Genomic DNA, 23481 nt, shown 5'->3' with positions numbered 1-23481 from the left:
GCTCCCAATAACAGGGATTCTGGTAACTCTACCAATAATAATAAATTTACAACTAACTCAATGGATCTTGACACAGATTTAAGCCTGATCATGACTAAGGAGCTATAACAACTAAGACAAATGATCTCAAGCGTACCGGGAGTAGTTCAACCGCTACCAAAAGTATCCCTCACAAGTCACATAATCTCTAGATTCATTCCGACGATAACTGACATTGAAGTTCCAAAACGCTTTCAGACCCCCAACATGAAACCCTACGATAGAACTACATATTATGAGAAACACATGGCATAGTGTAGGGAGATGATGAAGATTATTCTCATCCCCACTCACTTGAAAGAAGCCTGCATGTGCAAGGGCTTTGGTTCCATCCTCATGGGATCTGCTATAAAATGGCTCCTTAATGTTCCTCCTTACTCTCTCTCTCCTATTCTCTTATACTACATGTTTTAAGACTTGTATCTTAGTTATTTTTGTATTTTTCTTAGTTGAATGGGTTGAAAAAGATAAGGTTTCCGTGTGTTGTAAGTTAGGAAAGATGAATAAAACAAAGACAAAAAATTAATGTAATAGTTGGTTGAATGGGTTGGGAGGGAATCCCCTCCTCAATAATTAATGATCGGTGATAAATATAAATGATGACCTTGTTTTGACAACACCTCGCCTGGGTCTTTTGCATGTTTCTCTTTAGCGCGGCACCATCCGTAATATTCCGTATAATCCACAATCGGCTTTCTATCCTGCACGACTCCATCCTCACAAAGAAACAAAATGATATCGGAAAAAGGGACCAAATAGCTTGTTGAACTAAGTTTACACATAAATAGCTTCCCATTTCTTCTCTTTCTCTCTCCTTTTTAAATTCAGTCCTATCGCGCCTTACATTCCCATTCTTCGAGTAGGGTTTTAGCAAAACCCCTCTTTTTTATTTCGGTCATTACTTTTGCTGTCGTTTTTCGGTGGTTTACCTGTCGGACTGTCGTTTTCCTTGTTTGACCGGAAATGTCGTCGTCGGTAGCGCTGGAGACAGAGAAGAAAGAAGAGGATGTGAAAGGAGGGGAACTGTTGTTCTGTGGTACGACATATTGGGGCACCGCTGACCGCCGTCACGTGCCACCGATAAGCAACTTAGTTTCTCCCACACGACTTCGTCCTCTCGTCGGCGTCGACATCCGCTTCGTTGCATCAGGCTGCGGTAAGTCCCGCTCAACGTTTTTTCATTTTTGGACCATGATTCAACAGATACACTGTTAAAACCCGAAACTTTATACTGTTCTTGAACATCTTATGAAGCATCTAGTCATTGTGTGGCATTGGATATCCATGGACGTTGCTACACATGGGGACGAAATGACGTGAGTTCATATCATTTCTTCACATATACCAAAATAGCCATCAAAATCGAAATCTCGTATGATTTAAACAGTAAATCACTGTGTTATTTTTGCAGAAGGGGCAACTTGGACATGGTGATAAAATCATTCGAGAGAAGCCAACACTCGTGACTGGTTTGTCTAAGTAAGACAAAGATTCGAAACCTTTTTTACCCTTTAAGCAAACTACACTCTTCGATTCTAGTCTATTTCTGTATTTGTTTTTCGATTTTGAAAAATTTCAAATCTTTTTCAGGTTCAAAGCTGTGAAAGCAGGAAGTGGGTTAGGTCATACTGTTGTTCAAACTGAAGATGGCCTTTCTTTCTCTTTTGGTTGGAACAAACATGGGCAACTTGGAACAGGGTCAACAAAAAATGGTGAGTGATTTCCTCTGTTTTCTTTATAATCACGTGCTTATTTTCTGGCTTCTAGAAGATTCTTTCATTCTTTAACTTTAACATCTTTTGATTATGTAGAGTTTGAATTATCTCCAGTACGTTGTCTTATAACGGATGTAAAAGATGTTTCATGTGGGGCTGATTTTACTGTTTGGTTATCTTCCATTGAAGGCGCTTCGATACTGTAAATTGTCAATTTTACCCTCTTCGATTCACACTTGTTAACATGTTTAAATAAAGTTTTTTTTGTTGGTTTTTAGAACTGCGGGACATCCACAGTATGGTCAACTTGGACATGGAACTGATAATGAGGTATTTATGTAACATGTTAATTTCTTTCTTCTTTTAGTTTAATTATAATCTTTAATTTTTAATGGATTGTGTTTATTTTTATGTAGTACAACATGAAGGAAAGCTCTGTGAAGCTTGCTTATGAAGCTCAACCTGTGCCTAAGGCAATAGCTTCTCTTTCTGAGGAAACAATAATCAAAATTGCTTGTGGGTCTAATCATACAGGTAGTTTAAATTTTACATTTAAAATTTTTTAAAAGATTTGCTCATTCTTTATACCTTTCTTTTGTTATACATTTGTTTGTTTTTACTTTGTAAGTGTTTTGACTCTTCAGTTGCATTGGGTTCAAAGGGCTATCTTTATACGTAAGTTATCATGTATCTAGTTTATGATTATATGTTTTTTTTTAGAGATGACTAATGCTGCATCTTGAATACATTGTAGGTGGGGAAATGGAGGATATGGAAGGTAAAATATGACTAATTCCATTCCATTCAATTCTTTCAGATTCCAATTCCAATTCCATTCTTTAATCAGTAATAATACGCTCGAGTTGATGCAACATCTACAATCTTGATAACATAACAGGCTTGGACATAGAGAGCAAAAAGACGAATTTACCCCACGTCGTGTTGATGTTTTCACAAAGCATAATACTTTACCACCCACTGCGGTTATTTCAGCTGGTTGTGTAAACTCTGCCTCTACTGCTGGTATACTTTCAATTCTTTATTTAAACACTTTTATTTATTTATTTTATTTTATGAATTCATTTCATTTTTTTTTGTAATAAAGGTGCAGGGCAGATGTACATGTGGGGTAAAATAAAGAACAAGGGTGATTGTTGGATGTACCCTAAACCTCTCATGGATCTCAGGTTTTGACATTTTTTTCTTTAAATGATAAAGAACAAAATTGAAAAAAGTATGAAGTTTTTAATTTTTAATTCTAAATAAATAAATATTCATCTATCTGTTGCAATGTTACAGTGGATGGAACGTACGTTGCATGGATTCAGGGAATATGCATTATTTTGTTGGTGCAGATGCTTCATGCATAAGTTGGGGCAATGCTCTATTTGGTCAACTTGGATATGGACCTAATCAGCAGAAGTATATAATATATTTATATAATTTCATTTAAAAAAAATCATTTCATGGTTTTTGCTAATTTGTTGTGTTTTATATATGGGGGGGTTTCAGATCTTCTGGGATACCCAAAAAGGTTGATGATCTTGAGGATATGCATGTTCTCAGGTTTGTATTTTAGTCATACATATATAATTAATTATATATACATATGAACATATTATGTATTTTTATTTTATTTATTTTTTTTGTGTTTGTGTAGTGTTGCATGTGGTTCAGCACATTCCTTGGTGGTGGTTGATAGGGCAAATGTAGGGAAACGGCTTGACAAGGTATTCCTTATCTGTAGTACTATAGAAACAGGGGAGGAATGGAATGGTTAATTCCGTAGGAATCGAAATTATCTGTTTATTGGTTTTACTTTATTTAATTCCAAGTTGACTTGTTGTTTCTATTTCTACAGCTTGATGTTTATGATGGCAAAGATCCCAGTGAAGGTATGCATGCTCATTTACTTACATTTCACAAATGAGATTCAGTTTTATAATTTTAGATTCTCTCTCTTTAATTTATACCCTAACCATGAATTCCTTTGATTCAGTGATTGAAGAACCTTCAACTGCTAAGAAACCTAAAAAGAAGACTGAAAAATCCAGCAAGGCAAAATCTGAGGAGCCACCAGAGTCAGAAGTTGAAGAGGAAAACAGTAATGAAAGTGAAGATGATAGTGATGAAAAAGCAAATAGGGGTGGTAGAAGGAAGAAGCAGAAGGGTGGCAAAGGCCGCCCATCGGCCACCACAAAGGGAGGAGCAACACCTGAAAAATCCAACAAGAGGAAGACGAAATCTGAGGAGCCACCTGAGTCAGAAGTCGAAGAGGAAAACGGTGATGAAAAAGGTGGAAGGAAGAAGCAGAAGGGCCCATCAGCCGCCACAAAGGGAGGAGCAACACCAACACCAACACCAACACCGGCCAAAAGAGGAAGAGGAAGGCCCAAGAAATGTTAGACAAAGGGGTTTTGGCAGTTTGTAGTTGTTGTAACTTTTTGTTTCACTGATCTTGTATGTATATTGATTGATGATTCACCCTTTTTTAACCATGGATTTATGGTTGGGATGTGGTTATTTTTAGTGGGTGTTTGGGATTGATTCTGAAATTGTTTTATTAGCTTATTGACTTTTCAAAAAACCAATAAGCTAAAAAAGTGTTTTGGCTGTTTAAAATGGCTTTTGAAATGCTTCAAGTTCAATTACCCTAAAAATTAATCCCTTTTGGTCATTTTTCCATTAAAAAATTAAGCCAAACATTTATCAATGACTTTTTAGTTTTTTCCACCACAAAATCTAAGGGGTTTGGGTCGAGTAGGTCCAAAAATAAATCCATTTGACATGTTTGATTTGGCTTCTACGGGGGTGTCTGGCTCAATTTTTCACAGCTTAAAAATCTTTTTTGGAAAAGTTATAAAAAGTCAGGATTTCCTGACTTTTTCAAAAAGTTCATTTTCTTGTATAAAAACTTCAAAAGTAGTTTTTAAAACTAGTTTTGCCAAATATCTTTTGTTTTTTTTCTTTTCCAAAAAGGACTTTTGGGCTGTGAAAAAGTAAGCCAAACACTCCTTACATATTAGACCCCATGGGGGTTTCAGGGCGGGAATGCCTACCCCCGCCCCCGAAATTAAAACGGGGGTTAACCTTTCCCCCACCCCCGTCCCCGCCCCCGGTTTTTATAAAAAAATTCCGCCAAATGGGACGGGGACCCCACGGGAACGGGGTCCCATGGGACTTTTTGACATCTCTATCTTTCTTGACTTAATCCATTAAGTACAAGTCTCCCACTTCCAGATCTGAATCAATAAGATGTGTAATGGGATAAAGTTTCCAACTTTATCCATACTAATGCCCCAATCATTCTAGATCTAAACTTTAATACACCAAAATGGCCTAAAGGAGCAAGATAACATGCATGACTTAAAAGGAAGGCAAAAGATCATAACTTTCCTAGTCCATCAATATAGTTGTTTTAAATTTCTAGGAATAGAAAAGTGGACTATTTTCCCCCTTTATATTGCTTGTTGATAACTTCAAGTTCTCTATGTTTCTTTTATGATCGTTGTGGGTGTCATGCTGAGATGTACTATGTGGGTGTTTCTTTGATGTTTGTGTTGCTCTTATGTTCTTTAACATAACTACCACCCAACTTCCATGTCCTACCTGGTTACAACCATCGTATAACACACATCCACCGAGAGTATGACATTTTAAATTGAAATGAGTTAATAGTGATTATTTATTTAAATTGTCATTCAAAGTTCACTTTTGACTATCGATGGATGTGTGTTAGCTGATGGTTGTTGTCAGGTAAGGTATGGAGGTTAGGTGGTAGTTAGGTTAAAGAGCATAAGAGGAACACTCACATAGTGTTTCTCACCATGACACCTATAACGATGCATAAGAAGGAGCGTATAGAGTTTGAAATGGTCAACAAACAATATGGGAGTACGTTGTCCACCTTTCCATTGCTAGAAATAAACAACTACAACTTTTACTTTGTTACTAGGCGAATGTCCGCGCGTTGCGCAGGAACAACTATATGGTTGAAATCTTTACAAATATATGTTTTTTTTTTTTTTTAAAAAAAATACAACAATAACATTGTTGTTAAATTTGATATAATAATTCGTATACTAAATTGATTATTTTGAATTATATGATATATATACATCTATTATAACTGCATAATCTCAGCCGTTTAAATGATTTCTACCCGCGAGTTACTCATGAATAAAATTAAATAAATATATGGTTTAATATTATTTATAGTTGTTGTTATTGTTAATTAATTTTTTAAAATTTATTTGTTTAACGTTTTAATTTCTATCATTATAATTATTTAAAACATCAAACATTGTTTTTTTATTTTAAAGGTAACAATATAATCATTTATATAAAGTTATTTTTAACTATTGTTATTGTAAGTTATTTTAAGTTACTTATTTGAAAACTTTTAACGATTATACAAATATATTTAGAAAATATTTTAGTTAAATTTATACTGTAATTTAGTTTTTGCATTTAGCACTACAATTTATCACTTTAAACTATTCACAAAATATTCATTGAGTTTTTTAAGTGGAACTGACATTTATATTTAAGTTGACAGGATAATGTTATATTTAAATTAACAATTTAAATAATTTGTCTAAACTGTTCAAAAGTTGTAGGTTTAATTTGTTAATGGTTTATATACAACAACATATTAAATCTAATAAATTAAGTATAATATTTTAAAAGTTAAAGACATTACTTTATAAGTAGAAGTAAATATATTATTTTAATATTGAGATTTAGTTTATTTATGATTATACTTTAGGTTTGATATTTATTTAACCTTATTAACCAACGTATAATTATTATTAGAAAGATACTACAATTTATCACTTTTAACTATTTACAAAATATTCATTGGGTTGTTTAAGTTAAAGTAAAATTTATATTTAAGTTAATCCTGTAATTTTATATTTAAATTTGTAATTTAAGTATTTTATACAAATTGTTCAAAAGTTGTAGATTTAAAATGATAATGGCTTATATCCAACAATATATTAAAACTAATAAATTAAGTATAATATGTTAAAAGTTCAAAAAAAAATAACTTTATAAGTAGAAGTAAATATATTCTTTTAATATTAAAATTTAGCTTATATATGATTATACTTTAGGTTTAATATTTATTTAATCTTATTAACAAAATTATAATCATTATTAGAAAGAAATTGAAAAGTCATGAGAGTTTCAAATGAATGTGGTTTGAGGAAGTTAAAAAAGGGAGTTTCAAATGCATAAGATTCAAGAAAAAATGCTAGCTTTATAAGTATGTATGATAATAAAAACAATATGTTGCGTTTATAAATGCTTTGTAATAATAATATACATTAGTTCAAGGTTAATCTTTCAAAAAGTCTTAATATTGACTATTGATTAAAAATAAGGTATTCTACAAAAATGTCCTAATATTTTGACTAAGGTATTCTGTGAAACCGACCGAATAGAGCTTTTTCGAAGTTTTAGCTGACATTTTTTTCTTTTTTAGTAAAAAAATATTAATTTCGGATTAAACCGTGAACTGACTCAAAATATTAGAACTTTATCGAAGATTTCCTTTTGGCTTTTGGGATCTGTCCCAAAGCTTTTCCTTTCCATAGGTGTGAGTCCCCAGCCTGAAATTGTATTATTTTTTTTATTTCTAATTAATAATAATAATTTTTTTCGAAAGAGCCATCCTCTTTTATCCAAAAAATTATATATATATATATATATATATATATATATATATATATATATATATATATATATATATATATATATATATATATTATATCGCGAAAGGCCCTATTTTTATTTTACCGTGAGCCTCAAATTGTATTGGGACAACTTTGATTAGGAAAAGAGATGACCCGATTACTATAGAGCATCCAAGTGGCTACGTAGCAACACTACATTTAACAAAACCCGCCTTGAGTGTTTTCGAGATGATTACACCATGTCTTGCACACGACATGCATTTTAAAACCATGCTTAAACACAAGATGCAAGTTTATAAGAGCAAAAGGATGTTTTAGCATTTAACATTACCATCGATACATTACTTAAGGCTGCAGAGAGTGGGGGTCACTATAACCTCACTAGCCTCACTAGTACACACCACACACCGCCCCCAAGGCTTGCCAAGGGTGCAACGAGATGAATCAAGAGACAAAATGGAGAGGGTGAGTTTGTAGGGGGAGGATTCTAAATACACATACTTAAAACCACTTTTAACTTAGTCAAAACCACTAATCAAAAGTCAAATAAAATATTAAAAAAATATAATAAAAAATAAAAATGTAATTTACTGTGAACTGGAAAAATTATAAGGGTTATAGGGCCTACACTTTTTAAGCTAAATGTATCAACTTTTTAAAATAATTTGATCTATATTAATATGTAATTGCAACTATGCCATCTTTAATCTAAGTCATTTCAATGTTATAATTTTATTTTAAATTTATGTATGTGCATTTTTATAGTAAGTTTTAAGTTATGACTATTCATTTATTAATTGCTGAATAATAACGTAAAACCATTGGTATAACATTCATTACATAATAATAATATAAAAATAATGTTTTTATGTTCTCATAAATAAAAACAATAAAAAAGTGAGAGAACGTAAAAACACTATTTTTATGTTATTATTCTGCAATGAATTTTGTATCCATAACTTTATGTCATTATTCAACAATGAATAAGTGAATAGTCACATGTTAAAACTAAAATTCGAATTTGGTACAAAAATACACATACATAAGTATATAATAGAATAATAAAATTCTAATGAATATATGAATAATGAAACGTTAATATTAATATTAGAATTACTTCAATACTACACATCTACAACATTCATTATAGAATAATAACATAAACAAAGTGTTTTTATGTTCACACTATTTGTTGTTTTTATTTGAACTTACTGATATATATATATATATATATATATATATATATATATATATATATATATATATATATATATATATATATATATATATAAATGAGACTTTTCTCTCGGCCTCTTTAATGTTTCGCTAGACTGTTGAGTTTGAGCTATGAGTTCTGACCTAAGCTAGTCTTTCAGATTAGGCAGGGAACATGAGGGACAATTCCTCACTATCGAAATTCCCTTACAGTTCTAGAATGTAATTTTTTATAGATTTCCGGGCACCATTCCCGACTTCTCATGTTGCTATAGTATAATAAGAGATAGACGCCTATCTTTAAGTCACTTATCGACACTCAAGCATGTTCATCCTGCTTTTTTTCCTTTATAAGACTGGAAGACTACCTCACCTTCCTGCAATTCAATTCCCTAATGAAATCAACTACCTGTCTAAATGCACTAGCTGACTTCTCTATTACATAACGCTTCTCACCTGACTTCATAATCACAGCTAAGCTGCCTACTGTGAGGATCTAGTTGTTGCTTCATGCTCACCTTCCTTCATAATTATAGGCTAGGAGAGTACGATAGTGATTAGCTATGATGAGTTGACCCTTCCTCCACCCCGCTTGATGAATTCTCATTCAAAAAAGGTCAATTAGCTACAATGTCTTTTTAGCCGATCCCTAAATTAACACACCATTACTTTTTATTTTTTTTTATCAACTTTGATCTATCATTCCTGTAACCTACAAAAAAAGAAAAAGAAAAAAATGATATTATATCAAAAAAAATCTGATTATTCAAAGGATGCTACCCCTTTCCATATCCCACTTTTTATCTACTCGTCCTCCGTATAGAAACAAAATGACATCGGAAAGAGCGACCAAATAGCTGTTGAACTATAAATTTAAACATAAATAGCTTCCCATTTACTTACTTTCTCTCGCCTTTTTAAATTCATTCCTATCGCGCTTTACATTCTCATTCTTCGATCAGGGTTTTAGCAAAACCCCTCTTTTTTTTATTCGGCCATCACTTTTGCTACCATTTTTCTGTGGTTTACCTGTCGGACTGTCGTTTTGCTTGTTTGACCGGAAATGTCATCGTCGGTAGCGCTGGAGACAGAGAAGAAAGAAGAGGATGTGAAAGGAGGGGAACTGTTGTTCTGTGGTACGACATATTGGGGCACCGCTGACCGCCGTCACGTGTCACCGCAAAGCAACTTAATTTCTCCCACACGACTTCAGCCTCTCGTCGGCGTCGACATCCGTTTTGTTGCCTCCGGCAGCGGTAAGTCCCGCGCGATGATTTTTCATTATTCGACTAAGATTCAACATATACACAGTTAAAATCCCTAAGTTTATACTGTTCTTGAACATTTTATGCAGCATCTAGTCATTGTGTGGCTTTGGATGTCGATGGACGTTGCTACACATGGGGACGAAATGACGTGAGTTCAAATCATTTCTTCACATATACCAAAATAGCCATCAAAATCGAAACTTCGTATGGTTTTCGACATTTAAACTGTAAATCACTTTGTTATTTTTGCAGAAGGGGCAACTTGGACATGGTGATACAATCATTCGAGAGAAGCCAACACTTGTGTCTGGTTTGTCTAAGTAAGACAAAAGATTCGAAAGCTTTTATACCCTTTAAGCAAACTATACTCTTCGATTGTAGTCTATTTCTGTATTTGTGTTTCGATTTTTGAAAAATTTCAAATCTTTTTTCAGGTATAAAGTTGTGAAAGCAGGAAGTGGGTCAGGTCATACTGTTGTTCAAACTGAAGATGGCCTTTCTTTCTCTTTTGGTTGGAACAAACATGGGCAACTTGGAACAGGGTCAACAAAAAATGGTGAGTGATTTCCTCTGTTTTCTTTATAATCACGTGCTTATTTTATGGCTTCTAGAAGATTCTTTCATTCTTTAACTTTAACATCTTTTGATTATGTAGAGTTTGAATTATCTCCAGTACGTTGTCTTATAACGGATGTAAAAGATGTTTCATGTGGGGCTGATTTTACTGTTTGGTTATCTTCCATTGAAGGCGCTTCGATACTGTAAATTGTCAAATTTACCCTCTTCGATTCACACTTGTTAATATGTTGAAATAAGTTTTTTTTTGTTGGTATTTAGAACTGCGGGACATCCACAGTATGGTCAACTTGGACATGGAACTGATAATGAGGTATTTATGTAACATTTCTATCATGTTTTAGTTTAATTATAAAATCTTAAATCTTTAATGGATTATGTTTATTTTTATATAGTACAACATGAAGGAAAGCTCTGTGAAGCTTGCTTATGAAGCTCAACCTGTGCCTAAGGCAATAGCTTCTCTTTCTGAGGAAACAATAATCAAAGTTGCTTGTGGCTCTAATCATACAGGTAGTTTAAATTTTACATTTAAAATTTTTTAAAAGATTTGCTCATTCTTTATACATTATATGTTTATAATTTATGTTTTTTCTTTTATTATCTATCATGGGTGATTTTTCAGTTGCATTGGATTCAAAGGGCTATGTTTATACGTAAGTTATCATTATCATGTATCTATGTTATTAATGATTATATATTTACATGTCAATTGTTGGGACTCTTTTATTTTTTAAACTATATTAATTTTGTATCTTAAATACGTTGTAGGTGGGGCAATGGAGGATATGGAAGGTGAATAATTTCTTTCTTTCATTTAATTCCCAAACATTTTTTCCCTATCAAAATTACTCAAATACCCTTTTAGCCTATTGTTTCTCTCTTTTCGCTCACGGATTCCATTCCATTTCCAGCCAACCAATTCCAATTCCAGTTCCGTTCTTTAATAATTAATTAATATCTAAAATCTTGATAACATAACAGGCTTGGACATAGAGAGCAAAAAGACGAATTTACCCCACGTCGTGTTGATGTTTTCACAAAGCATAATACTTTACCACCCACTGCGGTTATTTCAGCTGGTTCTGTAAGCTCTGCTTGTACTGCTGGTATGCTTCAAATTTTTTATCGAAAACTTATTTATTTTATTTTATGAATTCTTTTCGTATTTTAAATTTGAATCACTTTTTATTTTTTGTAATCCAGGTGCAGGGCAGATGTACATGTGGGGTAAAATAAAGGTTACTGGTGATAATTGGATGTACCCTAAACCTCTCATGGATCTCAGGTTTTGACTTTTGACTTTTGACTTTTGACCTTCTTCTCCAAATGATATTTCTTGCATTTAATTTTGTATTTTAAATAAATACTCATCTATCTGTTGTAATGTTACAGTGGGTGGAACATACGTTGCATGGATTCAGGGAATATGCATTATTTTGTTGGTGCAGATACTTCATGCATAAGTTGGGGCAACGCTCAATCTGGTGAACTTGGATATGGGCCTAATCAGCAGAAGTATATAATATATAATATATATTTTTCTTTATTATTTCATTTAAAAAAAATCATTTCATGGTTGCTAAGTTGTTGTGTTTTATGGGGTGCAGATCTTCAGCGATACCCAAAAAGGTTGATGATCTTGAGGATATGCATGTTCTCAGGTTTGTATTTGAGTCATACATGTATAATTTTATATACATATGAACATATTATGTATTTTTATTTTATTTTATTTTTTTGTGTTTGTGTAGTGTTGCATGTGGTTCAGCACATTCCTTGGTGGTGGTTGATAGGTCAAGTGTAGGGAAAAGGCTTGACAAGGTATTCCTTTCCTTATCTCTACTATGGAATGGAATGGTTAATTCCATTGGAATCAAAATAATTTGTTTGTTTTTCATTCTAATAGTAATGAGAATAACCAATGGGCCCACTTTTGTTTGTTTTCTTTATTTATCACTTCCTTTTTTTCACTCTGTCTTGGAATTGAATGAAAAGTTGCATTATTACTGATTAAAATTGTAAAAAAAATCAAACAAGATTTGTATTTTGAACACACAAATCTTGTTTATTTTTTTAAATCAAACAAATAGTTTTTCTTATTTACTTATTTGGGGTTCAGTAGAGTGCCTAACTTTTTTTATTCAAACTACAGTTTTCTATTTTTCAGTTATTGGTTTTACTTTTATTTAATTTTCAAGTTGACTTGTTGTTTCTATTTCTACAGCTTGATGTTTATGATGGCAAAGATCCCAGTGAAGGTATTAATGCTCATTTACATTTAACAAATGAGATTCTTATTCCAAATGAAATTTTATAATTTTAGATTCTCTCGCTCTTTTTAATTTATTCTACAAATGTGACCCTAATCATGAATTTTTTGATTCAGTGACTGAAGAACCTTCTAGTAAAACTGGAACTGCTAAAAAACCTAAAAAGGCGAGTGCTGCAAAAACATCTGAAAAATCAAAGAAGAAGACAAAATCTGAGGAGCCACCTGAGTCAGAAGTTGAAGAGGAAAATGGTAATGAAAGTGAAGACGGTAGTGATGAAAAAGCAAATGGAAATGGTGGAAAGAAGAAGCAGAAGGGTGGCAAGACTTCCGGCAAAGGCCGTGGTGGAGGCCGCCCATCGGCCACCACAAAGGGAGGAGCAACACCTCAAAAATCCAACAAGAGGAAGACGAAATCTGAGGAGCCACCTGAGTCAGAAGTCGAAGAGGAAAACGGTGATGAAAAAGGTGGAAGGAAGAAGCAGAAGGGCCCATCTGCCGCCACAAAGGGAGGAGCAACACCAACACCAACACCAACACCGGCCAAAAGAGGAAGAGGAAGGCCCAAGAAATGTTAGACAAAGGGGTTTTAGTTGTAACTTTTTGTTTCACTGATCTCGTATATTCATGATTCACCCTTTTAAGTTTTAACTGTGGATTTCTGGTTGGGATGTGGTTATTTTTGGTTGTAGGAAAAGAGAACTAATGTCGGCTATGATGGGTTTTTTCCCTTTTTGCTACCATAGTGGAACGATTCTCTTAAATGATTGGTGTATTTTGGTCTTATGATTTTGCAATTAGGTATGGGTTATGATTTGTGTATTTTGGTCTTATGATTTTGCAATTAGGTATGGGTTCCGGGAATACTTAGTAAATACTTAGATTTTTATGACATTTGTCCGCTAAAATACTGTCTAAAATAATAATATTTAAAAAAAGGAAATCTACAGAAATTCCCAATATTTTGGGAAATGTTTTAAAAAGTCATAAATTTATTTTTTAAGAAATTTATTCAGTTTAATCTTTTTTAATCTATTTAACTAGTCACCATGCCAAGTCACCATACCATCTGGAGATATGTGATGATTTGGGTTGACGTGGACATGCCACCTTAGCTTATTGCTTGGTAATGGAAAAAATTGTTTTTTCGAAAAGAATAAGGCGTGCGGTGTGCCATCTAGACATATGTGATGTTTTGGGTTGATGTGGAAATGCCACCTTAGCTTCTTGCTTAGAGCATTTGGTATGGATTTTTTGAGGTGATGTTATAACACCTTATAACATCAAGGGAGAAATAATGTTCATGGTGTTATGACCATGTTATGAGAATGTTAAGAGAAGAAAAATAGAGAGAGATGAAATGTGCAGCCAATCAATGTTCCCGTTTCATGGTGTTATGACTATGTTGAGATGGCACATCAGCAATATCACTTCTCGTTTCATGGTGTTATGACTATGTTGAGATGCCACATCAGCAATATCACTTCTCGTTGCCCATACCGTATGCTCTTAATAACGAAAAAAATTGATTTTTCGAAAAGAATGAGGTTATGAGGTTTCGAACTCAGGCTTCACTCCAACATCTCAACAAGTTAACCAATTGAGCTACAAGACATTTATGTACTATCTCCTTTCGTTAACATATATATATTATGCATGAAGCTTTTTTATTTAAAAAGAAAAAACAAAGGCCAGAGGGTTAAAAACTACGCCTACACATACCAAAAGCGTCGCTCTTACTAGTTGAGGTACATGCTAAAGAGATGTCAAGATATGCCATATCAGATTTTTCTGCCGCCTAATCTCTTGTCGTAGAAAAAAAATTAAAACAAAAATGCAAATAAAAAATGACCAATAACATCCAGCCTTCTAATTTTAGAATAAAAATAAAAAAAACAAATATAAAAGGACCACAACCAACTCCAAAGAATCTTTTCTTCTCTCTCTTCTTCCTAGTGAACTAACGAGCTCTTTTTAGCATATTGCTTGACATGGTGAAGGGAGTGGTGTTTTGTTAATGCCAAGTTTTTGGGGAGTGGGCTTGTCGCCCCCACTCCCTTTACCTTACATGATGAACCTTTAAATACATTTATTATTATTATTATTATTATTAAAAACGATTAAATACTTATAAAAAAGATTAAATCTTTTTTTTATAGAATTGTTTTTATATTTATTTAATCATTTTTATACAGTTTATAAAAAATGTTTTTATACATTTAGAAAAAGAAAAATTCTTATTTATTAAAAAAACATTAATTTAGTTATAAAAACATATATTAATTATCACATAATATTAATTAAAATAACGATTAACTTTTTTTTCATTGCGTTTTTAATAATAAAATAATATTAATTGAAATAATAATATAATTGTATTTAAATCTTCATAATTGTGTACATTAAATACAAGGAGAAGGAATCAAAACAGTCAAGGTGCATATCACAATAAGAGGGATGTTTTGTGTTTGTGTAGATGCAGGTTTGAACCGTGCTTGCTCCTATTTTTTTTTAGAAAAAGCGTCATGCATAATAGATATATTAAGTAATGAAAAAAAAGAGTCATAAAAGTCTTACGGCTCAAGGTAAACTTGCTCAACTGGTTGAGGGGAGGCACGAGTGAGAAACTGTCTCCCGTCATTCTTTTAAAAAATGCCATTTTTTTCATTACCAAGCAATAAGCTGATGTAGATTATCATACGTGTCAATAGGTAAAAATGGGCTAAACTAATGCCAAGTGGAATGGTGACATGCTGAATAGGTAAAAATAGACTAAACTAAATAAATTTCTCAGTTTTTTGGGTTTTCTTTTTATTCAAATTTTTTTAAGGATTTTTTAAAAATATTTCTGAAAAAATTTAAGAAGGTTTCCGTTAAAAAATAGTTAAATGGTGGTTACTTAAAAATGGAACACAAGACAAAGGATAAATTTAAAAGTACATATCTAGAAAAAGAACACTTTCTTTTCTTGATATTATTAATCAATTTATTCTTTCTCCAAAAGAAAATTCATACATATTTTACATTTTACATGGTTATATATATATATATATATATATATATATATATATATATATATATATATATATATATATATATATATATATATATATATATATATATATATATATATATATATATATATTTGTTTCTTACTTCCACAATTTTTGTCTATTTTAGTCCCTGGATTTTATGTTGTTTTTTGGCAAAATTGGTCCCTGTACTTTGGCAACTTTGGTCCTTATTTTTTAGCCATTTTGACACTTTTGGTCATTGTAATCGATATTTTTACATTGTTTAGGAACCTTTTAATATTTAAAGTTTGGCCACAAAACTTTAACGGTTTGACAACTCTGATCCCTTTTCTATTTAGGAACCTTTTAATATTTAAAGTTTGGCCACAAAACTTTAACGGTTCGACAACTTTGATCCCTTTTTAAAAAACTTGCTAATTCCTACCACTTTAATTCTTTAGCCATTTTCACACTTCTGGTCCTTGCAGTCAAAACTTTTACATTTTTTTCATAAAAACATGAACAAAACGGTCCGGGGTAAAGCCCGGGCTTGTCATCCTTGCACTTTCTGCGTCTGTCATATTTATCGATTCGGAAACAACATTGAAAGCTTCTGGCCCCGCGTAACGGGGGTAATCTTTCTAGTTTTTATTAAAAACATTAATTAAATTAAAAAAAACACCCATCTTACTAACCTTGGCTAGAAAACACAAATATCAGTCTTTTACAAATACATGAGCTACAAGGCAAAGATCATTCTTCTTATGTATGGTTACCCCAGGCATAACATCAAAGTCTATATCAACACTGTTCTTATCATTCGGCAACCCCCAATCAAACAAGTAAACAAGATTAGCAAGCAAAAGTTCCACAATCATCACTCCCATTGAGATTCCAGGACATATTCTCCGGCCAGCCCCAAACGGAATCAACTCGAAATCATTCCCTCTAAAGTCAATATTGCTACCCATAAACCTCTTCGGCAAAAACTCCTCTGGCCTTTCCCAGGATTCAGGGTCCCTTCCGATGGCCATTGCATTCACGAAAACAAGTGTTTTCTGTTTGATTTTGTAGCCATGCAAAATGGTATGTTTTGCTGTTTCTCGTGGTATTAGAAGAGGAGCCGGAGGGTATAACCTCATGATCTCCTTCACCACTGCTTTCATATAGGTGAGTTTTGAAAGATCATCCTCTTCTACTATACCCTTCTTTCCCACCAAATTTCTCACTTCTTCTTGTGCTTTCTTCATTACTTTAGGGTTCTTTATCAGTGATGTCATTGCCCACACCACAGTAGCCGTACTAGTATCTGTTCCGGCTACCAATACATCCTAAAAGAAGAACGAATTAAGGAACAATGAGAGAGACAGAGAGAGATGGAGATAGGGAGAACTATAAACTCTTGTTCAGACATTAGTGATTACCATGAGCAAGGCTTTAATGTGATCGTACGTGAGGCTTAAGAGCTGTTCTTCTTTGAGTCGTAATAAGATGTCAATAAAATCTTCTTCTTTCTCACTTGATTTGGGGCTTAGATGTTCATCAATAAGTTTCTGATAAAAAACATCAAAATACTGGAAGCATTTATCCAGACGACCAGTCTTGCCCAATAACCTATCAATCAAACTCACAAAAGGAAGACCACGCCAAATATCAGAAACGTAGAAATCAGCAAATATCAACTCGAGTTCAGTTAGTAGTCGAAGAAGCTCCTTTCTTTCATGTTCATCTCGGAACTTCTTGCCATAACCCACTCTCATCATTATAGTACCCGCCACACTCTTCACGAGTTCGCTCAAGTTTACAGGCATAGACGAAAGAGCCATCTCATGTATCTTCTTCATGGCACTCGAGACCTCTTCTTCACGGATATACCTAAAAGATTCCACCCTTTTAGGTCCTAACAAATGAAGCTTAAAAATCTTTTTCATCTCTCTCCAGTACTTGTTGTAGGGTGAAAAGGTCACATCAAGGCCGTTGTAAGATAACTTTTTTAGTACAACAAATGATGGCCTATTGCAAAAGATGATATCTTGTGTTTTTAAGACTTCTTTCGCTAGACTCGCTGAAGAAACAACGATTACTGGGATGAAACCGAAGTTAAGGGATACGATTGGACCGTAGGATTTGGAGAGCTGCCATAGGAAAGTAGGGATGTTTGAGTGATAGATTATGTGATGCAAGTTTCCAATGAAGGGTAGTCCAAGAGGGCCTGGTGGAGTGAAATTCGATCTGCCTTCGATGATTTTGGAAAGAAGGTAGAGGAGAGGAACAAGAAGAAACAGAAAAAGCAGACCCATTGTTGACTGTTAAGGTGTTATGGATTTCCAGTACTAGTAGTTTTGCTTTAATACTCTACAAGTCTACAGGAATCTAAGATAAGAATGCTGTGGATTCATGATGTCTATACACGTGAAGTTCACATGCACTTTTTTTGGTTGTTATAACGTACGAATGTTTGTACAATCTTGACATTGTGTGATCATATATATATATATATATATATATATATATATATATATATATATATATATATATATATATATATATATATATATATATACTAGCTGCTTACCCGCGTAATGCGACGAACGACAAATATTTTGTTTCAACCATTAGTTTTTTCGGAACCAAAACCATATGAACCATAAATGTAACGAAAAAAGTTAAGGACAAAAACAAAGAATCTAAAAAACCACCGAGACCACAAAACGCAATTCGTACCGTACTTCACAAGATATCAGTATTTATTTATTTAATCTATGCTTATTGTGCTTTTAATAAAAAGTTACATACAAATTTATAGAACATAAGTATTCAAATTATCTTTATCCACATATGTTACGATTAATCTATATATATATATATATATATATATATATATATATATATATATATATATATATATATATATATATATATATATTGTGTATGTCTTCCTTAAAACCCATGCTTGTTAACAATTGATCTAAAACTCAAAACATTTATTTCATGCTTTCAAAACTTGTTTCTTTTCTTCAAGTGCTTTCTTCCCAAAGTATCATTTTCTAACCAATAACAATATAGGTAAAATGATATTGAGATTTAATCCAATGATAGAACCCATAAACAGAAAAGCATAGATCTAAAATGAGTTTTAAAAATGTATTACTAAAAAGAAAAAGTAAACTTACAGTTGTATATGATATTGTGTGATTGTCAATAACTTTAGGAAAAATGATTATCTAAGTAAAACTTTAACTTTCAAAGTTATGTGAATCACTATGAAAACAATTATGTTCCTCACTTCAGGTAACATTTTTCTATGACCAAAAATCTCATATTCATACATTAATAGCATTTTACTTTAACTTTTTTTTGTCATTAATTGATTCGTTTGATGAATAATGAAGCAAGTGAAGCAGATCTGGGAAAGGAGCTACCAATATTTCCTTCACAATTGCGTTATACTCTTTACTAAAAATCCAACATCCCCAAGCTCACAATCCTACTAAGCCAATAAGTTCATGTAGATTATTTCCATACTTTGCAACCCAAAACAGTGTTGTTTTGTCCCAAAAGAGAATGTAAAGAGAAAAGTTGCTAGTTGGAGCTACATGATAAACATGTCAACCATCATCATCTCTTTAGTATGATCTCCATATCCGTAATAGTGTCCATCGATTTCGAAAATGAACCACCCACCTTATCATGATTATTCTGAAAGAACATAAAATTGTATTAATAATAAAAAAAAAAATCAAAAACTTAAAAGTTCAAGTAGGTTAACAGTAATATAACAAATTTATCGCATTGTATTTTCATATTTCTAACATATATGTCAAAATAAATAATCAATTAAAAAAATGCCCAAATGCATTACCCGTTACTGTTAAAAAGGCATAGCATTAATAATGTATAAAATGTGGTTATAAAAAATTACTACATGTCAACCAAACATGATTCTACAACAATGTTTTTTGAAATCTTACATCTCTTAGTATTTCCACAAGCTCTTAGGAGACTTTGCAGAACGACATTAGTTATTACTTTTTCTCAATGTTGTCCCCTAAATCATTTAAGGTTGTACATAAAAACACTTGACTATGTGAGTATTGATATTTATTAACATTTAAAAACTTAAAAACAATAGGCATGACGTTTCCTTTTACAATGCCTACATTTATAGGCTATTGTATTAGATAGAACACAACTTGCACCAGCCAATTATTACAATAATGTATGAAAAATTAAAATTAAATAAAAAAGGAACATTTAGAAGCTAGAAGGGTGTAACGTACAACAACCTGATGAAAGTTATTTTTCCTGCATTATGAGCACCCATTATTCTAAGAGCAAAAAATACAATTGCAACGTGTGTCAAACACCATTAATAGTAACTGCAACATATATACAACACCATTAATACCAATAATAAGTCTAAGAATAAACTGTTCCAGAATAAAAAAAATTGTGCAAGTAGCTCCAGAAAATGCAACTATAAAACAAATTTTGGAAGTGTAGATTCACATCGAACCATTAGACTGGATCCTTTACTTACATTTGTTAGTTTTGTGTTCTTGAAAAGATGACATCTAGTCTTGAAAAGATGACCCCCAATCTCATTTCTCTGTTTATCTCTCATAAGCCTTGCTATCCTAAAACCAAAAAATTGTGAACCATCAGAAAAATCATGTAGAAATAAATATAATAAAAGATGATAAAGAAGGCTATTTTCTCCACTGAAACATCCATTAGAGATCAATAACTCGACACAATGATTGGATGCTACTTGGGTTTGCTGTAAACCTATAACAAACAGTAAACACAAACAAACACCAGGATGGTCGATTAAATAAGAGAGAGAGAGAGAGAGAGAGAGTGTGTGTGAGGGATAAGCGAAAACTCTCTTACTGGATTGAAGGGAACATCAAGTCATACAGTAAATTCTACAGCAACAACAAAAGCCAACTAAATCACAAGATTATGTCAAACACAAAAATAATTAATTGAAAAAGAGGGGATGGAAGAAAGCCTCACCTGATAGAAATCATCATAATAGATGACGTGGTAGTGTTCCTTAATTGGCTCAAGTACTCTACAACCATGTCAGAGGCGAAGGTGTTGGTGGCAGATAGGAATAGGAACGATCGGTATGTTGGTGGTGACGTTAGGAATTATGAAATGGCAAAGTGTAGAGAAGGATTTTTCAGGTGATTGAAGGCGACAGTAAGAGGGAAAGAAACCCCGATGGTGCTGCCGATGCGGTGTCGTAAAGATAGTGGTGAATGATCAGCGAAAGTCTAAGTTAGAGAGAGATGGTAGGGGAGTGATGGTGCCGACGATAAATTGTGGCTTAGGGTTTGAGATATAGAGCATCGTGGTGAATGACATTGTGGTTTGCAATAACATAATGATATGCTAAAACCAGGCACCCGCCCTGCCTTTAACAAAGCATTAAAAGAAGAGGACAGAACCAGCGATGCAGTTGCCGGAAGCAGAGGCGATGTGAGAGGGGGTAAATATTGAAATCAGGGCAAGCCAAGTTATTTAACATAAATTCGAGAATGAGAGTGTTGGTGGTGGTTGCATTGACTGATGAGGGAGATAACAGGGTCGACAACTTTTGTTTTTGAGAGAATAAAACGAGAGAGTTTGTGAAGGAGATGGAAGCCGAAATAGTTGGGATTCTAGATGGGCCTGAATCGATTAATTTTAGCCGATATATCTGGATTCTAAAAGGATTAGGTACGATCTCATCAGGGATTAAGGGGCCAGCTCAAAAGCTCGAGTGAAATAAGAAACCTATACATTGAGTGATTGTATTTTTTTTTTTCTAAAACACTTGGACGACTTAAATTATAATATTATAATATTATAGGTTTGTTGTATTTTAAGCTTAAATATTTGGACGTTTTAAAAAAAATATTATTATTATATTCAATTTATTTATAGAAAAAGTGGGATTTTTTTTATAAAATAGTAAAGATATATATATATATATATATATATATATATATATATATATATATATATATATATATATAGATCTGGTAAGAAATTTTTTTTGGTAGAAAGGTAAGAAGTTTTTTTTTCTACATATTTTTTTGACGAACAAAATAAATGAATCACTAGATGATTCACAAGAAAAAATTCTTAAAAACACATATTTATGGTTCATTTTTAAGTAAATTAAGAAAAAATTCACTTTTATGACAATTTTAGTGAATAACCACAAAGTCATTGTATAAATGAATCATCGAGATGTTTTTTTGAGAATTTTTTCTTGTGAATCATCTTACAAATGAATCATCTAATGATTCATTTTGTTTGTTCGCGAAAAAAATATGTAGGAAAAAAACTTCTTACCTTCTTACAAAAAATTTCCTTCTTATTTGATCTTGACTCTCTCTCTCTCTTTCTATATATATATATATATATATATATATATATATATATATATATATATATATATATATATATATATATATATATATATATATATATATATATATATATATATATATATATATAGGTTCAGGTTCATTAGAGACCATTCTAATTTTGTGAGACCGTGAGACCAAATTTAAAAATAATTTTAAAATGCAGAATAAATGGAAAAATCTAAAAATTCTTTTTTTAAATATTATTTTCGGAACTTGAATTAACTAAAAAAAATAAAAAAATAAAAATAAATTCTATTTTTTTTGAAAAATACGTGAAATATTCTAATAGAATATTACACTGACATATTCTAAAAAATAATTTTAAAATGCAGAATAAATGGAAAAATCTAAAAATTCTTTTTTTAAATATTATTTTCGGAACTTGAATTAACTAAAAAAAATAAAAATAAATAAAAAAATAAAATAATTCCATTTTTTATGAAAAATACGTGAAATATTCTAATAGAATATTACACTGTATTTATTTTAAAAAATAATTTTAAAATGCAAAATAAATGGAAAAATCCAAAAATTCTTTTTTTAATTATTATTTTCGTAACTTGAATTAACTAAAAAAAATAAAAAAAATAAAAAAATACGTCTCACGGTCTCACAAAATATAGGTGGTCTCAAATGAACCTAACCCTATATATATATATATATATATATATATATATATATATATATATATATATATATATATATATATATATATATATATATATGATTGAGTTCTATGGAAAACAAATAACTAGGGCAACATCTACCGGAACCAATAATCAAATGACACATGTCCATTTCTTTATTCACAAGTAATGTATTGTGGAAGTTATTGTGAAAGTGATGTGTTGTCATGTTTTCATTGGTTCAAATATGTGTTGCCCTAATCATTCATTTTCCATATAACTCTTCCATATATATATATATATATATATATATATATATATATATATATATATATATATATATATATATATATATATATATATATATATATATATATATATATATATAAAGGTTGTGATGAACTTATATATATCTAAAGGTTGTGATGAACTGTACAAGTAAGAACGAAAAACAAAATTGTTTAATTACTCCAAATGTGAAATTATAAAAGTTAGGAAGGCCAAACTTGTTACTTATGGAAATAAATCATGATTTATTAAATGGAATTAACTATTAAATTTGAAGGATTGTTATGTAACTTCTATTTATTTAAAAGAAAAACATTCATTTAATTAAAAAGGTGAATTTAGGT

At 31.8% G+C, this 23481-nt stretch overlaps 3 protein-coding genes and 1 long non-coding RNA gene across 5 annotated transcripts; 2 read left to right on the top strand and 2 right to left on the bottom strand.

The window, feature by feature from the left end:
• The first annotated feature begins 757 nt into the window (after window positions 1–757).
• LOC111886554 (uncharacterized) lies at window positions 758–4309 on the top strand. The gene is made up of 16 exons (XM_023882809.3): window positions 758–1195; window positions 1294–1355; window positions 1451–1518; window positions 1630–1751; window positions 1851–1956; window positions 2033–2084; window positions 2171–2288; window positions 2399–2429; window positions 2509–2532; window positions 2653–2777; window positions 2860–2941; window positions 3054–3176; window positions 3267–3320; window positions 3415–3484; window positions 3616–3649; window positions 3754–4309. The coding sequence occupies exons 1-16, from the start codon at window positions 1003–1005 to the stop codon at window positions 4158–4160; spliced, it is 1671 nt and encodes a 556-aa protein (XP_023738577.1). The 5' UTR covers window positions 758–1002; the 3' UTR covers window positions 4161–4309.
• Window positions 4310–9576: 5267 nt separating this feature from the next.
• On the top strand, window positions 9577–13606 carry LOC111886553 (uncharacterized). The gene is made up of 16 exons (XM_023882808.3): window positions 9577–9924; window positions 10023–10084; window positions 10189–10256; window positions 10371–10492; window positions 10592–10697; window positions 10774–10825; window positions 10908–11025; window positions 11138–11168; window positions 11284–11307; window positions 11497–11621; window positions 11719–11800; window positions 11908–12030; window positions 12123–12176; window positions 12267–12336; window positions 12740–12773; window positions 12902–13606. Exons 1-16 carry the CDS (start codon window positions 9732–9734, stop codon window positions 13360–13362), a joined length of 1725 nt encoding a protein of 574 aa, XP_023738576.1. The 5' UTR covers window positions 9577–9731; the 3' UTR covers window positions 13363–13606.
• A 2803-nt stretch (window positions 13607–16409) lies between these two features.
• On the bottom strand, window positions 16410–18238 carry LOC111886539 (6,7,8-trihydroxycoumarin synthase). The gene is made up of 2 exons (XM_023882796.3): window positions 17223–18238; window positions 16410–17129 (listed from the first exon to the last, which is right to left on the bottom strand). Exons 1-2 carry the CDS (start codon window positions 18096–18098, stop codon window positions 16515–16517), a joined length of 1491 nt encoding a protein of 496 aa, XP_023738564.1. The 5' UTR covers window positions 18099–18238; the 3' UTR covers window positions 16410–16514.
• An 882-nt stretch (window positions 18239–19120) lies between these two features.
• LOC111886545 (uncharacterized) lies at window positions 19121–21576 on the bottom strand. Of its 2 annotated transcripts, none has more exons than XR_002848487.3 (5): window positions 20818–21576; window positions 20692–20748; window positions 20339–20586; window positions 20085–20177; window positions 19121–19497 (listed from the first exon to the last, which is right to left on the bottom strand). It is a non-coding gene; the product is annotated as an uncharacterized LOC111886545 (long non-coding RNA). The 2 variants fall into 2 exon arrangements; XR_006190804.2 differs by having other exon boundaries at window positions 20692–20726; window positions 20818–21572.
• Window positions 21577–23481: the final 1905 nt, after the last annotated feature.

This window comes from Lactuca sativa, chromosome 4 (genome assembly GCF_002870075.4).
Source record: "Lactuca sativa cultivar Salinas chromosome 4, Lsat_Salinas_v11, whole genome shotgun sequence".
Classification (NCBI taxonomy): Eukaryota; Viridiplantae; Streptophyta; class Magnoliopsida; order Asterales; family Asteraceae; genus Lactuca; species Lactuca sativa.
The sequence above is the reverse complement of the archived record's forward strand: the minus strand, read 5'-3'. Positions and strand labels throughout refer to the sequence as shown.

Excerpts from the sequence above, each read along its gene's own strand:
- LOC111886554 (XM_023882809.3), top strand. The coding sequence starts at position 1,003 with ATGTCGTCGTCGGTAGCGCTGGAGACAGAGAAGAAAGAAGAGGATGTG. Across the intron at positions 1,196-1,293 it reads CTTCGTTGCATCAGGCTGCG|CATCTAGTCATTGTGTGGCA; the intron begins GTAAGTCCCGCT and ends CATCTTATGAAG. Across the intron at positions 2,778-2,859 it reads AAACTCTGCCTCTACTGCTG|GTGCAGGGCAGATGTACATG; the intron begins GTATACTTTCAA and ends TTTGTAATAAAG.
- LOC111886553 (XM_023882808.3), top strand. The coding sequence starts at position 9,732 with ATGTCATCGTCGGTAGCGCTGGAGACAGAGAAGAAAGAAGAGGATGTG. Across the intron at positions 10,826-10,907 it reads GACATGGAACTGATAATGAG|TACAACATGAAGGAAAGCTC; the intron begins GTATTTATGTAA and ends ATTTTTATATAG. Across the intron at positions 12,774-12,901 it reads TGGCAAAGATCCCAGTGAAG|TGACTGAAGAACCTTCTAGT; the intron begins GTATTAATGCTC and ends TTTTTGATTCAG.
- LOC111886539 (XM_023882796.3), bottom strand. The coding sequence starts at position 18,098 with ATGGGTCTGCTTTTTCTGTTTCTTCTTGTTCCTCTCCTCTACCTTCTT. Across the intron at positions 17,130-17,222 it reads ACATTAAAGCCTTGCTCATG|GATGTATTGGTAGCCGGAAC; the intron begins GTAATCACTAAT and ends TTCTTCTTTTAG.